General features: G+C 34.1%; 1 protein-coding gene across 6 annotated transcripts in view; it reads right to left on the reverse strand.

The window, feature by feature from the left end:
• The window catches only part of LOC126881184 (myosin-8-like), a 196,828-nt gene extending 183,313 nt beyond the window's left edge, over window positions 1-13,515 (reverse strand). For all 6 annotated transcript variants that reach the window (XM_050645285.1, XM_050645280.1, XM_050645295.1 and 3 more), the window contains exons 1-2: window positions 13,326-13,515; window positions 5,609-5,694 (exon numbers count right to left, since the gene is read on the reverse strand). In XM_050645285.1, the coding sequence (XP_050501242.1) occupies window positions 5,609-5,694; window positions 13,326-13,365 (126 nt within the window). In that variant the 5' untranslated portion in view covers window positions 13,366-13,515. The remainder of the gene's footprint in view (window positions 1-5,608; window positions 5,695-13,325) is intronic.
• Between the last annotated feature and the right edge of the window lie 674 nt (window positions 13,516-14,189).

The following is a 14,189-nucleotide window of genomic DNA, read 5'->3' on the forward strand; positions in this document are numbered from 1 at the left end:
AGCTGTTTATCTTATACCTAATTCCATAAGGTTCCAAGTACAAGGCTAATAGTGCATTAACGTTCCAAGTAAACTGCAGACATCGTAAAAATGTTACAAAATCATACATTAGAATCTTACTTATGGTATTACGGTACTTACTATATGGTACTCAGGGCCGGACTGGCTCATCAAAAAGGCGCCAACCCAAATTCTAAAAAAGGCGCCAACCTAATCTCTGAACTAAGGCGCCCGACCACCCCCCCCTCCTAAACTTTTTTGAAATCCTAATGCAATGAATATTACTTGTAAATTTTTTAAGTTATATTAAGTTTCATTTATTTATTTAATATGCACTACAACAGGCCTTGTGGGCCTAGGACTTTACAATTTTACAATTACAACTTTACAATTTTATATAATACACATGGTAGTATATACCAATGTCTTATATTTAATTTTATTTAATTTCTATGTAAAAATTGCTGCACTATGGTTCTCCACTGTATCCTATTTTTCGCTTTCTCTTTCTTTCTAGTCTGTAATTTCCATCGATCCTATATCGTTCTGAAACTTTTCTTGTCATCTTTTTCTTGGACAACCTCGTCTCTTTGTCCCAACTGGCCTACTTAGCAGTACCTTCCTTGGCATTCTTGCTCTATCCATTTTCTCGACATGACCTGCCCACCTGATGCTTTGTGCCTTTGTGTATCTTGTTATACTTGGTTCGTTGTAAAGCATCCTTAATTGTTGATTGGTTCTTCTTTGCCAACCGTCTTCTGTATTTTTCCCCCGAAAATAGCTCTTCGTACCTTCCGTTCCCACCTCTCTATCATTTCTTCTTGTTTTGTTTAGCACCCATGTCTCACATCCGTAGGTGACTGTTGCTCTTATTACGGTTTTGTATATTCTGGTTTTCGTCTTTCTCGATAGGTACTTTGACTATAATATTTTTTTAAACTGTCGACCTTTCGGTTACCTTTTGATACTGTGCTTTAGTTCATTTTGCTCGTTATATTAAGTTTACTTTGGAATAAACTTATTAAGATGCCACAAAAATATAGCTTCAGTTTCCCAGTAGGTGCCTATCCCTTTTAATCCGTTACACTCTTTGGTACTCTCTGGAGACTCGAAACCAATTTTTGAAACGTGTGGGTAATTTTTCAACTACTGCTACAGACTAATATACTACTACTACTACTACTACTATCGGTTTACAGAGCCCTCCGACGCCTTCTGACTTATAACCGCCATTCTTCTCTGTTTAATCACAGACCTGGACTTTCCTCTAGTTCTTTTTCAATTCTCTCCCTCCAGCTTCTTCTCGGCCTTCCTCTTTCCCTTCTCCCTTGTGGTGTCCATGCCAAAATCTGTTTATGGATCCTGTCATCTGGCATTTTCTGTATATGGCCGTACCATTTTCGTAAGGTCTCCATTTTGTGGAGACTTTTGTTTACACTTTTAAGTATGGTATTGTATATGATCTGTTTGTTCGATTTAGATATTGTTTGGTCCCACAGAATGCCGTTCATCATGGATATCGCTTTTCTACCCTGTATGTTTCTGTCATTTATAGCAGCATCGAGTATCTCATCTTGAGTTATCTTCATACTTGTATTCATCACAGTGTTTAATTTCTACCCCATCATCTAATGTAATGGACTGCTTTGTCCCTCCAATACACATGGCTTCAGTTTTCTTAATGTTGACTGCGAGGCTCCATTTGTTAGATTCTTCTATTAGCTTCCACGTCATGTAACGTAAGTCGTCATGATCCTGAGCAATCAGAATTTGGTCATCAGCGAAACATAAAGTGTATAATGTGGTCTCGTCATTGAGAGGAATTCCCATGCCATTTTTCCAGAGCTTGAGTGCTTGTTCCAGAGTTGTTAGGCCACTCTGGTTCTCACGGCCTTATAATATAAACAGCGGATATTGATACTTACAAAAGACGCCCGAAGATCTTCGAGGGCGCCGCGCGTCGTTTCTAAACTATTAACATAAAACTCTGGGTGCCATTTTCGGGCTATATATGCTGGTCTTTGATTATCTGATACGAGTTGTATTTTGTTATACTCACTGGCTTCGTTATGTATGATTCTGGGGTGCAACAATCCTGTATGTATAATGTAGTCAGGCGAAAGGCGCCCGAAGGTCTTCGAGGGCGCCGCGCGTCACATCTAAGCTATTAACACAAAACCCTGGATGCCATTTTCGAGCTATGTTTGCTGAAAACTGTACCTGTATATTTTAAGCTAATTGTGGGATGTAACACTCTTATATTATTATAACAGAAACGGCGGGTATTGATACCCACAAAAGGCGCCCAAAAGTGTTCGAGGGCGCCCCGCGTCGTATCTAAGCTATTAACTTAATACCCAGGATGTCATTTTCAAGCTATGTGTGCTGGCCTTTGATTATCTGATAACTGATACGAGTTGTATTTTTTTGTATCCGCTGGCTTCGTTATGTATGATTCTGGAGCGCAACAATCCTGTATGTATAATATAGTAAGGCGAAAGGCGCCCGAAGGTCTTCGAGGGCGCCGCGCGTCACATCTAAGCTATTAACACAAAACACTGGATGCCTTTTTCCAGCTATGTGTGCTAGACTTTGATTACCTGATACCTGATACGTGGTGTATTTTGCAACCACACTATGCTTAATTGATCTTTGCTTCAAGGAATCTTTGTGTAAAGTTTAAAAAAAAATTCAGCGTTTAAATTTTTAATGGAATATGAATAGTGTGACCAACTAGCCCGAAAAATCCGGGACATGGCCCGAATTACAAAGTCGTGTCCCGGCGTCCCGGACAAGGCTTTCGGGCCATCCGAATTTTCAACTATTTGGTAAAATTATATTTTGAAGTTCTGAATACGTTATTCTTCTAAGCATTCGCATCAAATTGAATTTTTGGGCGAAAAAAGTCGACAATTTCTAGAGTGTAATACTAATAAAATTATTAGTGGACGTTTTTCGTTTCTGTATTTTAATTATCGTCTTATGAAAAGACATACATTGTATTTTTGATAAGATTAAGTCACAATTGGTTGTAATCATAATTAAAATTTTATATTAACTTAAGGTGATATGTATTTACATGATTATTCCATTCATAGGAGATTCTGACCAATAGAAAGCTACAGAAATAAAAAATAAACTGATAATTTTTGATAATATCCCTTCGTCAAGTATATTACGTCAGATGCCCTTCGTTGCTACGAAAAAATACATTCAGTGACATTAATGACAATTAATGTTTTAAAAATTATAAAAGTGATGACTTTCAACCGTAAAATATTTATAACAACTGTGTGTTTAATTGTGTTAATTTGTACTTAAATAAATTACAATAAAATTTTGGTTTTGAACAGCTTTATTCATGAAATAATCGCAACAAATTGCACTCGATCTCTAAGGCACTGCACACCAAAGAAATATGAAACGTAAAACATGAAACATGAAACGTAAAACACGTTTCATGAAAATAAAACACAGGTAAACCAATCTTGAAGTCCGCCTACCAATGAAACGAGTGTGATTCATGCTCATATAACATTTTTATTTTCGGAGAGTTTCATAAATGACCGGACGTCTATTTGCTTAGCAGTGTTTTATTTCCATGAAACGTGATTTACGTTTCATGTTTCTTTGATGTGCGGCCTGCCTAAAATTATTATCGAATTTTTGCCCTCGTGACACTTTGACATAATTTCACTCCCCTTCGGGTCGTGAAATTAAAACTGTCAAAGTGTCAAATTTTAGAGCTCTTGTGCAATTACTACTGAAAATCCAACATTAGTTGATTTTCTAATTTTTCCTTTTTTGAGAACGATTTCCTGATTGGAAGTCGAAACGTCAAAAACTAACAAAAATATCATTGTCAACATAAAAATGTTAAATAATCAATAAAATGATATTAAAATTCTTCATTTCAAAAATGGCCCGATTTTTATTGAGAAGTCCCGGATTTTAGATGTTTTTTTTTTCAGCCTTGTCCCGAATTGCACTGAATTGGAGTTGGTCACACTAAATATGAATGAAAGCAAAAGGCGCACCGGCCCGCAGGCCGGTGGGCCGGCGGCCCAGTCCGGGCCTGATGGTACTCATCTAACGTGAGGCGTTGTCACAATTTACCAAACTGTAGTATAATAGTTATTTGTGAAACAGTTCGTGAAGTATGCTTTTTGCGAACGCACGCGATATTTGGAGTAAGTTCGCAATAAGAGATAGAGATATCGCGTAAGTTCGCAAAAAGTACTTCACGCACAGTTTCATACAATATTTTATCTACTCTTCGATAAACAAATAAAAAAACTGTAACTCTTCGTCACTGGAATTGATTTTTATTCTACAATTTTTATAACTTTGAGATTTAAAAATCCTAACTATTTTCAAACCACAAAATTGTCAAAAATTTTGTTATAAGTCATTGCTCATATTGTCATAACCATGACAACGCGAAAGTTAAGGATATATGATTATATGAAAGTGTGCCAAAAAACCCATTGAAAGTGTGCGAAAAAGTAAATCCCATTTGAAATACATTGTTACTTCACGCACACTTTAAACCCTTCACGCACTGCTATCTATAATGACAGTTTTCCCAAACTAAAAACTGATACATAATATGACATAGAGTAGATAAAATAATTTTTATATTTACAGTTCTGTAAATAACGAAGTTGTCCTCTTCTTCTTCTTTTTATGTAGACATGACTCTGTTTTAATGTGCCTCCAGTAAGTTGTCGTTCCATCATTTTCGTGGTCTTCCCACTGATCGTGTTTCTATTGGGGAACCGTCTCTTGCCGTCCTTACTACTCTATTTGTTGTCATTCCATTCTACTCTTCTGTTTTTCTCCCAGTTATTAATGTTGTCCACCATGCATCTCCGTCGAATATCTGCACTTCTAGCTCTATCCCACAGTGTCTTACCATCGATTTTTCGCAGTGTTTTCAGCTCTGCTGTTTCTAGCATTATTTTTGTCCTTTCTGTATCAGGTCGTATTTCTGCCGCGTATGTCATTATTGGTCTAATGACTGTTTTATAAATTCTGCCGTCTACTTCTTTTCCGATGTTTTTATTTCTCCATATTGTTTCATTCAGTCAACCTGCGGCTCTGTTTGCTTTATTTACCTGATCTTCCCCTTCTGTTTCGAGCTTTCCGTAGCTAGATAGTGTGATGCCTAAATATTTAAACTCCATGACTTGTTCTATTATTTGACCCTCCAATCTTATTGGATCTGCTGTTATAACCATGCATTAAGTCTTTTTTGGGGAAATTAACATGCTAAATTTTCTAGCAATTATATTAAATTCGTGCAGCATACATTGTAAATCATATTCACTTTGAGAGATTAGTAATGCGTCGTCTGCATAGCAGATTATTTTAAGTTGTTTTTCTGCATAACAGATTATTTGGTATTCTTTTTTTGTTCTTACTTAGTTATGACTTATGACAGTTTAAAATTCGAAATTTCTTTCATGAAAAATTTATGAAATGGCGCTTGGAACCTTATTGTTCTCAGCCCTCAATTGATTTCTCACCTCATTATTGTCTACTCTCGGCACTAACATATACATCAGAGAAGTATTAATAAAACTAAAGATTAACAGGAAGGACTTACCATTTCCAATTGAGGAAGGCTTGAAGAAAGCAAATCACCATCGAGAACTATCTTTTCTACCTTGTATTGAGAAACTTCATCAGTTGCTGAAACGAAATTATGTATATATTTATATAAATAATAATAATAATTAATTAGTATATTAGTGAATTAATTAATAAATGAGATACCAAATGATGAATATATTATAATCATTATGGATGATTTTAATGCCCGTGTTGGCAATGACACAGTACCGGGAATAAAACAGCGATATAATGAAGAAAATATCAGAAATGAAAACGGAGACCTTCTGACGGACCTCTGTAGCATAAATGAAATACGGATTAACAATACATTTTTCCCTCACAAAGAACAATACAAATACATTTTTGAAAACACTAGAGGACAAATATCTATGATAGACTATATTCTGATGAATAGAGAGCTAGACCCGTCTCTAATCTTAGACGTAAGAGCACTAGCATCAGCAGAAATAGGGAGCGATCATAAATTGGTGTTGTGCAAAATCAGAATGAAGGCACATATATGTGATAACAAAACAGCAGCATACACCACCAAGATTAAAGTCGAAAGCTTACAGAACGACTCCACAAGGTACCTATTCCAAAAAAGAATAACGGAAAGAACCAGAAATATGTATATCACAGAAAATGACGGAGTCGAAGAAAGCTGGGCAAAAATTAAGTATAATATCTTAGCCTCAGCCAAGGAAGTTATCGGTGAAAGAAACATTAATAAAAATAAATCGCTTCCAAGGCGAAGAACTTTATGGTTTTGTACAGAAGTGAAGGAAATACGATAATTATAAGACAATAAGAAACGAAACACATTTACTCGTAAGAAGAATAAAAAATAATCAGTGGGAACGTTTTTCGAAAGAAATGGAACATGGTTTTTGTGGTCTCCAAAAGGAAATATAAGGCGCTTTATAAGAGGTCAAAAAACGAAGGTAAATATACCAATAGAACCAAAACTCTATGCATCGGAAGAACAAATGATGCTAGAACCGGAAACACCAGAAATTACCACAAATGAAGATGTTAATATAAGTACACAGGAAGTTCGAAAAACACTTGAAAAGCTGAAGAACAGAAAAGCTGCAGGTAAGGATGGAATACCAAACGAATTACTGAAATATTGTGGAGCAGCAATGACAGAACAATAATTAACAACGTTAATTAACAAAATCATAAAACTCAATAAAATACCGGAAGAATGGACAACGAGCGAACTAATTCTACTATTTAAAAAAGGAGATAAAAAGCAGCCAGAAAACTACAGAGGTATCAACTTGTTAAATACTACCCTAAAACTTAGAACTAAAATTTTACAAGACCTAATGAATCAGAGGATAAGTTTAGCAGATGAACAACAGGGTTTTCGTACTGGAAGATCGTGTACAGATGCAATATTCGTCATAATGCAAATTACTTAGAAATCACTAGAGCATAATAGACCAGCATTTCTGTCTGATTTATTGACTTGAAATTTATTGACTTGGCTTTTATGACTTGAAAAAGCATTTGACAGAGTAAGATTCAAAAATGTAATCCAACTTCTGTATAATAGAGAAGTCCCCCTAGATATCATAAAAACTTGAAAACATCTACCAAAATAACAAAATGGAAGTCAGAATAGATGGAAAACTTACAGATCCGATAGATTAGGCAGCGGAATAAAACAGGGAGATTGAGTTCTATGCTCTTCAATTTAATCATGGAAGAAATCATCAAAAACGTCAACAAAAGAAGAGGATATAGGATGGGAAACAAAGAAGCAAAAATACTCTGCTACGCAGACTACGCAATATTGATAGCCCAAGATAAAGATAGTTTGCAAATATTGTCCACAGATTTAACCTAAGAGCAAAAGAATTTAATATGACAATTTCATCTCCGAAAACAAAAACAATAGTAATCAGTAAAGAACCGATCAGATGTCAAATAGAAATTGATGGTATCAGTATTGAACAAGTAATGGAAGTAAACTACGTTGGAATTACATTGTCAAGTTACGGAATCCTGAACAAAGAAGTAAGAAATCAAGTACAAAAAGCAAATAGACTGGCAGGATGCCTTAATAAAACTATATGGCAAAACTGACATATTAACACTGAGATAAAGTCAAGACTTTATAAAGCCAGTGTAAGACCAATAATGCCATATGCATCAGAAACATTTGCTAAAGGCGACGATAATGAACTACCAACACCTGAAATTACGACAAAAGAAGAAATAAACATCGAGGAGGGAGACGTAAAGGAAGCATTAAGAAAATTAAAAAATAGAAAATCTCCAGGAGAGGACAGAATATCGAACGAACTCCTAAAGTACGGAGGACAAGATTTAACTAAACAACTATTAAAACTAATACAAAAAAAACTAGAACAAAACAGAATACCACAAGACTGGAGATCAAGCATCCTACTACCTCTCTTCAAAAAGGAGACAAATCGGAGACAAACAGGAGAATTACAGAGGAGTTAACTTATTAAACACAAGAACAACAAGGTTTTAGGTCGGGAAGGTCATGTACTGACGCTATATTTATAATGAGGCAAGTTCAAGAGAAATCGTTGGAATACGACAAACTGGCATATTGATGTTTCGTGGACCTTAAGAAAGCATTTGACAGGGTCACACTAAAGGACGCTATCCATTTGTTATACTCGAGAGAGGTACCTCTAGGAATGATTAAAACGATCGAAAACATCTACCAGAACAACATAATAAAAGTAAAAGTGGAAGATGAACTAACTGACCCAATTGAAGCCGGCAATGGGATAAGAGAAGGGGATTCCTTGAGTCCTTTATTGTTCTACCTGATTATGGACAAAATAATAAAAAAAGTAGGAACTAAAAAATGATACCAAATGGGAGAAAAACAATTTTAAATAATCTGCTAAGCAGACGATGCAATACTAATCTCTCAAAGTGAAGATGATTTACAACGTATGCTGCACCAATTTATCATAACCGCCAGAAAATTTAACATGTTAATTTCCTCAAAATAGACAAAATGCATGGTTAAAACAGCATATCCAATAAGATGTAAATTGAAGCTGGAAGGTCAGATAATAGAACAAGTGATGAAGTTTAAGTACCTAGGCATCACACTATCTAGCTACGGGAGGCTCGAAACAGAAGTGGAAGATCAAGTGAACAGAGCAAACAGAGCCGCAGGTTGCCTGAATGACACAATATGGAGAAATAAAAATATCGGAAAAGAAATTAAAAGCAGAATTTACAAAACAGTCATCAGACCAATTACGTGGCAGAAACAAGACCCGACACAGAGAGGACAAAAAGTTTGCTCGAAACAGCGGAGATGAAAATCCTTCGAAAAATCGATGGTAAGACTCTATGGGACAGAGCTAGAAGTACAGATATACGACAGAGATGCAAGGTGAATAACATTAATAACTGGGTAAGAAACAGAAGAATAGAATGGAATGACCACATAAGCCCAATGACAACAAATAGGGTAGTCACGACAGCGAGAGACGGTTCCCCAATAGGAAGACGATCAATGGGAAGACCACGAAAACGATGGAACGACAACTTACTAGAGGCACATTGAAAAAACAGACAGAGTCATGTCTATAGAAAAAGAAGAAGAAGAAGAAGAAGAAGAGCATCAGAAACAAGACCCGATACTGCCACAACACAAATACTACTGGAAACGACAGAGATGAGAGTACTGAGAAGAATTACAGGAAATACGCTGAGAGATCAAAGGAGGAATGAAGACATTAAAGACAATGTAACGTGCAGTGTACAAACGGAAGAACCACACGTATAACGTGCAATGGAATAACCACATAACCAGAATGGGGGAGACACGTGTGGTCAAAATAGCAAGAGATAAATCACCAATCGGTAGAAAAAGGATCGGCCGACCGCGCAAAAGATGGAGTAACAACCTTCCATAGAGGTATCAATCCGCCAATGAACAAGCAGAATTGCTTATAAAGACGAAGAAGAAGAAGTTAATTAATTAGTACATTATTATTGCACAAAAAATTGTGGATTTCAGGCCCAAGTTTCTCTTAATTGTGTATCCTAATTGTGTGTTTCAATTTTGTAACTCTTTATACATAATTTTAGATGCGTCTGTTTCTGCTTTTATCGAAGTTTAGATAAAACATTTAAGTTTAGTTAATGTATATAGAACGTCTCAGCAAAACTACTGAGATTATAAAAAGCATCAAGAAGAGAAAGCTGGAGTATTTCGGACATATAATGAGAGGTCCCAAAAATATAGGTTGCTATAAAATATTGTGCAAGGGAAAATAGCAGGCAAACGCAGTCCAGCACGAAGAAGAACCTCATGGTTGAAGAACTTGGGAGATTGGTATGGGGTTGATACAAGCATGCTATTTAGGTTGGCGGTAAATAAAATTAAAATAGCTATGATGGTAACCAACGTTCTGAATGGACAGGGTACATGAAGAAAACTGTATATAGTTAGTTTGAAGAACTTTATCAGACCTTCATTATAAAAATGCTTTATCCAGTTTTTATTTTATTTACTTTCTTCTTGCATTCATTTTTGCTGTCATCGGATCTTATCTTTGCAATATTTCTTTTTATATGCTTTTCTGTAGAAAAGTATTTCAATTGCAGTCTTTATAAAATACAGTCAAACCCGCTTATTAGAATACCTCTTAAAGGAAAATCCCGGTTTAAGGAATAGAAATTTGAGATCCCGAAACGTTTCTACTAGCGACCAATGATCGTTTATTAGAATATCCCGGTTATAGGAATACTTTTGATTAGCACGAAGGCTATTCCAATAAGCGGGTTCGACTGTACTAGTCATATTTTTCTAAATTATACCAGAGACTTTCTTTCTGGTCCTTAACATGTATCATTTTGAAGATTTTTGATTCAATTCGCACATAAATTAGAAACTTATATTGTTGGCTTAGTATCACTAATATTTTTTTTATTCAACTTTTATTTTTATTTCCATTACCATTTTAAGAGCGTAGGCGCAAAATTTCAGACCAATGCTTTTTAAAATTCATTTTGTTCGAATCCTGAGAAAACTAATAAATATTTTTGAAAAAAAAAACGCAGAATAAAAGATCACATTATTACCAAGTGCCGAAAGTCCCTTAGAATAAACAAAAAGTTTCTTTTAAATGAGATATTTGATATTAAAACTCACATCATTTTTTTTTCTTTTTCTCCCCTGTAACTTACTAAAATAACCATTATAGAAATTTTAAGGGCGTTTCGACCCTCGGTAATAATGTAGTCTTTTATTCTGCGTTTAAATTTGTCAAAAATATTGTTTAGTTTTCTCAGAATTCGAAAAAAAAAAATAAAAAGCATTGGTCCGAAATTTTGCGTCTATGCTCTTAAGGGAATCGGTATAAAGTTTCGGCTCCAATGCTATTTAAATGGGATTCATTATTTTTTGAATCCTGAGAAAACTAATAAGTATTTTTGAAAAATTTAAACGCTGAATGAAAGATTACGTTCTTACCGAGGGCCAAAAGTTCCTGAAAACTTTTATAATGTTTATTTTAATAAGTTACAGGGGTGAAAAACTAAGAGAAAATGTAGTGTGATTTTTAATTTCAAATATGTCATTCAAAAGAAACTTTTTATTTATTCTAAGGGACTTTTTCTATTTTTTCAGACCAATGCTTTTTAAAATTCATTTTGTTCGAATCCTGAGAAAACTAATAAATATTTTTGAAAAAAAAAACGCAGAATAAAAGATCACATTATTACCAAGTGCCGAAAGTCCCTTAGAATAAACAAAAAGTTTCTTTTAAATGGGATATTTGATATTAAAAATCACATCATTTTTTTTTCTTTTTCTCCCCTGTAACTTATTAAAATAACCATTATAGAAATTTTAAGGGCGTTTCGATCCTCGGTAATAATGTAGTCTTTTATTCTGCGTTTAAATTTGTCAAAAATATTGTTTAGTTTTCTCAGAATTCGAAAAAAAAAATAAAAAGCATTGATCCGAAATTTTGCGTCTATGCTCTTAAGGGAATCGGTATAAAGTTTCGGCTCCAATGCTATTTAAATGGGATTCATTATTTTTTGAATCCTGAGAAAACTAATAAGTATTTTTGAAAAATTTAAACGCTGAATGAAAGATTACGTTCTTACCGAGGGCCAAAATTTCCTGAAAACTTCTATAATGTTTATTTTAATAAGTTACAGGGGTGAAAAACTAAGAGAAAATGTAGTGTGATTTTTAATTTCAAATATCTCATTCAAAAGAAACTTTTTATTTATTCTAAGGGACTTTCGGCCCTAGATAATAATTTAGTCTTACATTCTGCGTTTAAATTTTTTAAAAATATTCATTAGTTTTTTCAGGATTCGAAAAAAATGGACACCATGTCCGTGGTGATATTTTCCAAATCGAACATTCGCTATCTTTGTCATACATCGCACTGAGTCGAATAGAATTATGATGACAATACAGTGACAATTTTAAATATTTAACATGGCATCGGCAATTATTTCGAGTTGTTGATTAAATAATATTGATAATGTATTTGATTAGTAATTGATTTAAGACGTGAACTTTATAAAAAGTTATTTATTGTTTATTATATATGGAAGATCCAAGCAGATCATACACCAGGATATATTCTGTGATTCAAGTATTTTGTTGTTAAAGATGTTCAAAATTGTAAGCGTTCCATAGTAAAAATAGTCGAACCCGCTTATTGGAATAGCCTTGGTACCAAGCAAAAGTATTCTTATAACCGGGTTATTCTAATAACAGATCATTGGTTGTTAGTAAAAACGTTTCGGGACCTCATATTTCTATTCCTTACAGGTATTCTAATAAGCGGGTTCGACTGTATTATTAAAAAATCACTTTATCACTTTTCCTCTTTTCTTGATTGAGTATTAGTTTTTGTTGTACAGTATATAAATTATTACAATCACTGAATACATAGTTATTCAAAAATTATCATATTAATTAACTGAATTAATAATTTAAGCAATATTTACAAGTAACAGTTATCCAAGAACATTCAGAAGTCATCTCTTTAAAGGCTTTTTTCTTCTTTAAAAAAACTTATTTAAAGTTAATAATGAAATTGTCAAGTAATATTTACATATCCATACCAGTGAGAATTTTACTACACGTAATTTGCCGTGTAAAGACAGAAAAAGTAGGGATAACCGTAAAATATTTGCGCCTACACTCTTAAAAGTACTTGTTACTTCTTTATTGCTTATACTTTTCTATCTAGATCACGAACACTATTATAAGATCATATACTCTATTTTCGCTTGTATTCTGCCACCGAGGGACATCTAATTTAAGAAACCTATTTAAAACTAGTAGAAAAGGAATAAAAAATAAACAGTAATTCTTGAGTTTAGATTAACAAAACAGGGAGGCAGTAAAAAGAACAGAATAAAACAGAGAAACAGTAATTCTTCATATTGACATAATACAAGTAATATTTAAAGGGCGTAAAAAGGAAAAATGATCCAGACGTTGACGCACGAATAAAAAGGTCAACTTTCTATAAAAAGATAATTTTCTTTCCGGGTTTAATATTCACTGTTAAGATTGAGTAATATGTTATTTGTTCCTTAAAGATAATATAATTATTATAATCATCCAAAGCCGTTCAACATGTAATTTTTATAGCATTTCGATATACCAATCTGTCATTGAACGTCAAATTTCAGATATGAGAAATTAACGGGATACTTACCACTTATTTCCCCCACGATGGTTGGAGTAGACGATGCCATGGTCGTCCTTGGCGTGTAGTTCTTCTACGTAAATACTGCGGAGAAAATATCCCACATTCGAATTTAAGTCACAATGAAAATGAAGAAACTCAATCTTACGAGAACAAACAAATGATTTTGTAAATAGGCAAACCTGTCACATTTTCAAATAATGTCAAAATTATAGTAGCCATTTCGAATCCCCCCAGTGTGTGTAATAGTAGGGAGGTGAGTATGCTAAATATGTAGTTACTCGAGCGTTATGGGGACTTATTGGGTTGTGAAGATTAGGTCCTAAAACCAATAGAAGTTAAGTTAAGTTTTCCATTTAAGTGGAGACTTTCCGTTTTTTAATTTAATTTTCCATTTCCAACAATCTTTTTTCCGATTAAGGTAAAGTAAGGAATATTCATGATATACAGTCGGAAAATGAAAGAATACCCATGAACGATCACATCAATCACTTATTTTGTATTTGCTGTCTTTTTCTATAACAAACGTTTGCTATTTATAGAAAAAGACAGCAAATACAAAATAAGTGATTGATGTGATCGTTCATGGGTATTCTTTCATTTTTCCGACTGTAGGTAAGTTCGTGATAAAGTACCCCGCACAAACCTTATGGAAATTAGGTCCCAGTGGATTTCGTTTATACTTTAGGAAAATACTCTTTGAAGCATCCTGATAAAAAGTTCTCATGGGCACAACTCAATCGTATGAAGGATTTTCAAGATATAGAAGCACAAACTAGGAACATTATAAGATTTACTGGGTATTTCAATTCCGAGTTACTGGTTATCTGGTAACATGTAGAAGTTTGGATCAAGGAAAAGTACTAGCAGTCT

The sequence above is a fragment of the Diabrotica virgifera genome, chromosome 1 (assembly GCF_917563875.1).
Source record: "Diabrotica virgifera virgifera chromosome 1, PGI_DIABVI_V3a".
NCBI lineage: Eukaryota > Metazoa > Arthropoda > Insecta > Coleoptera > Chrysomelidae > Diabrotica > Diabrotica virgifera.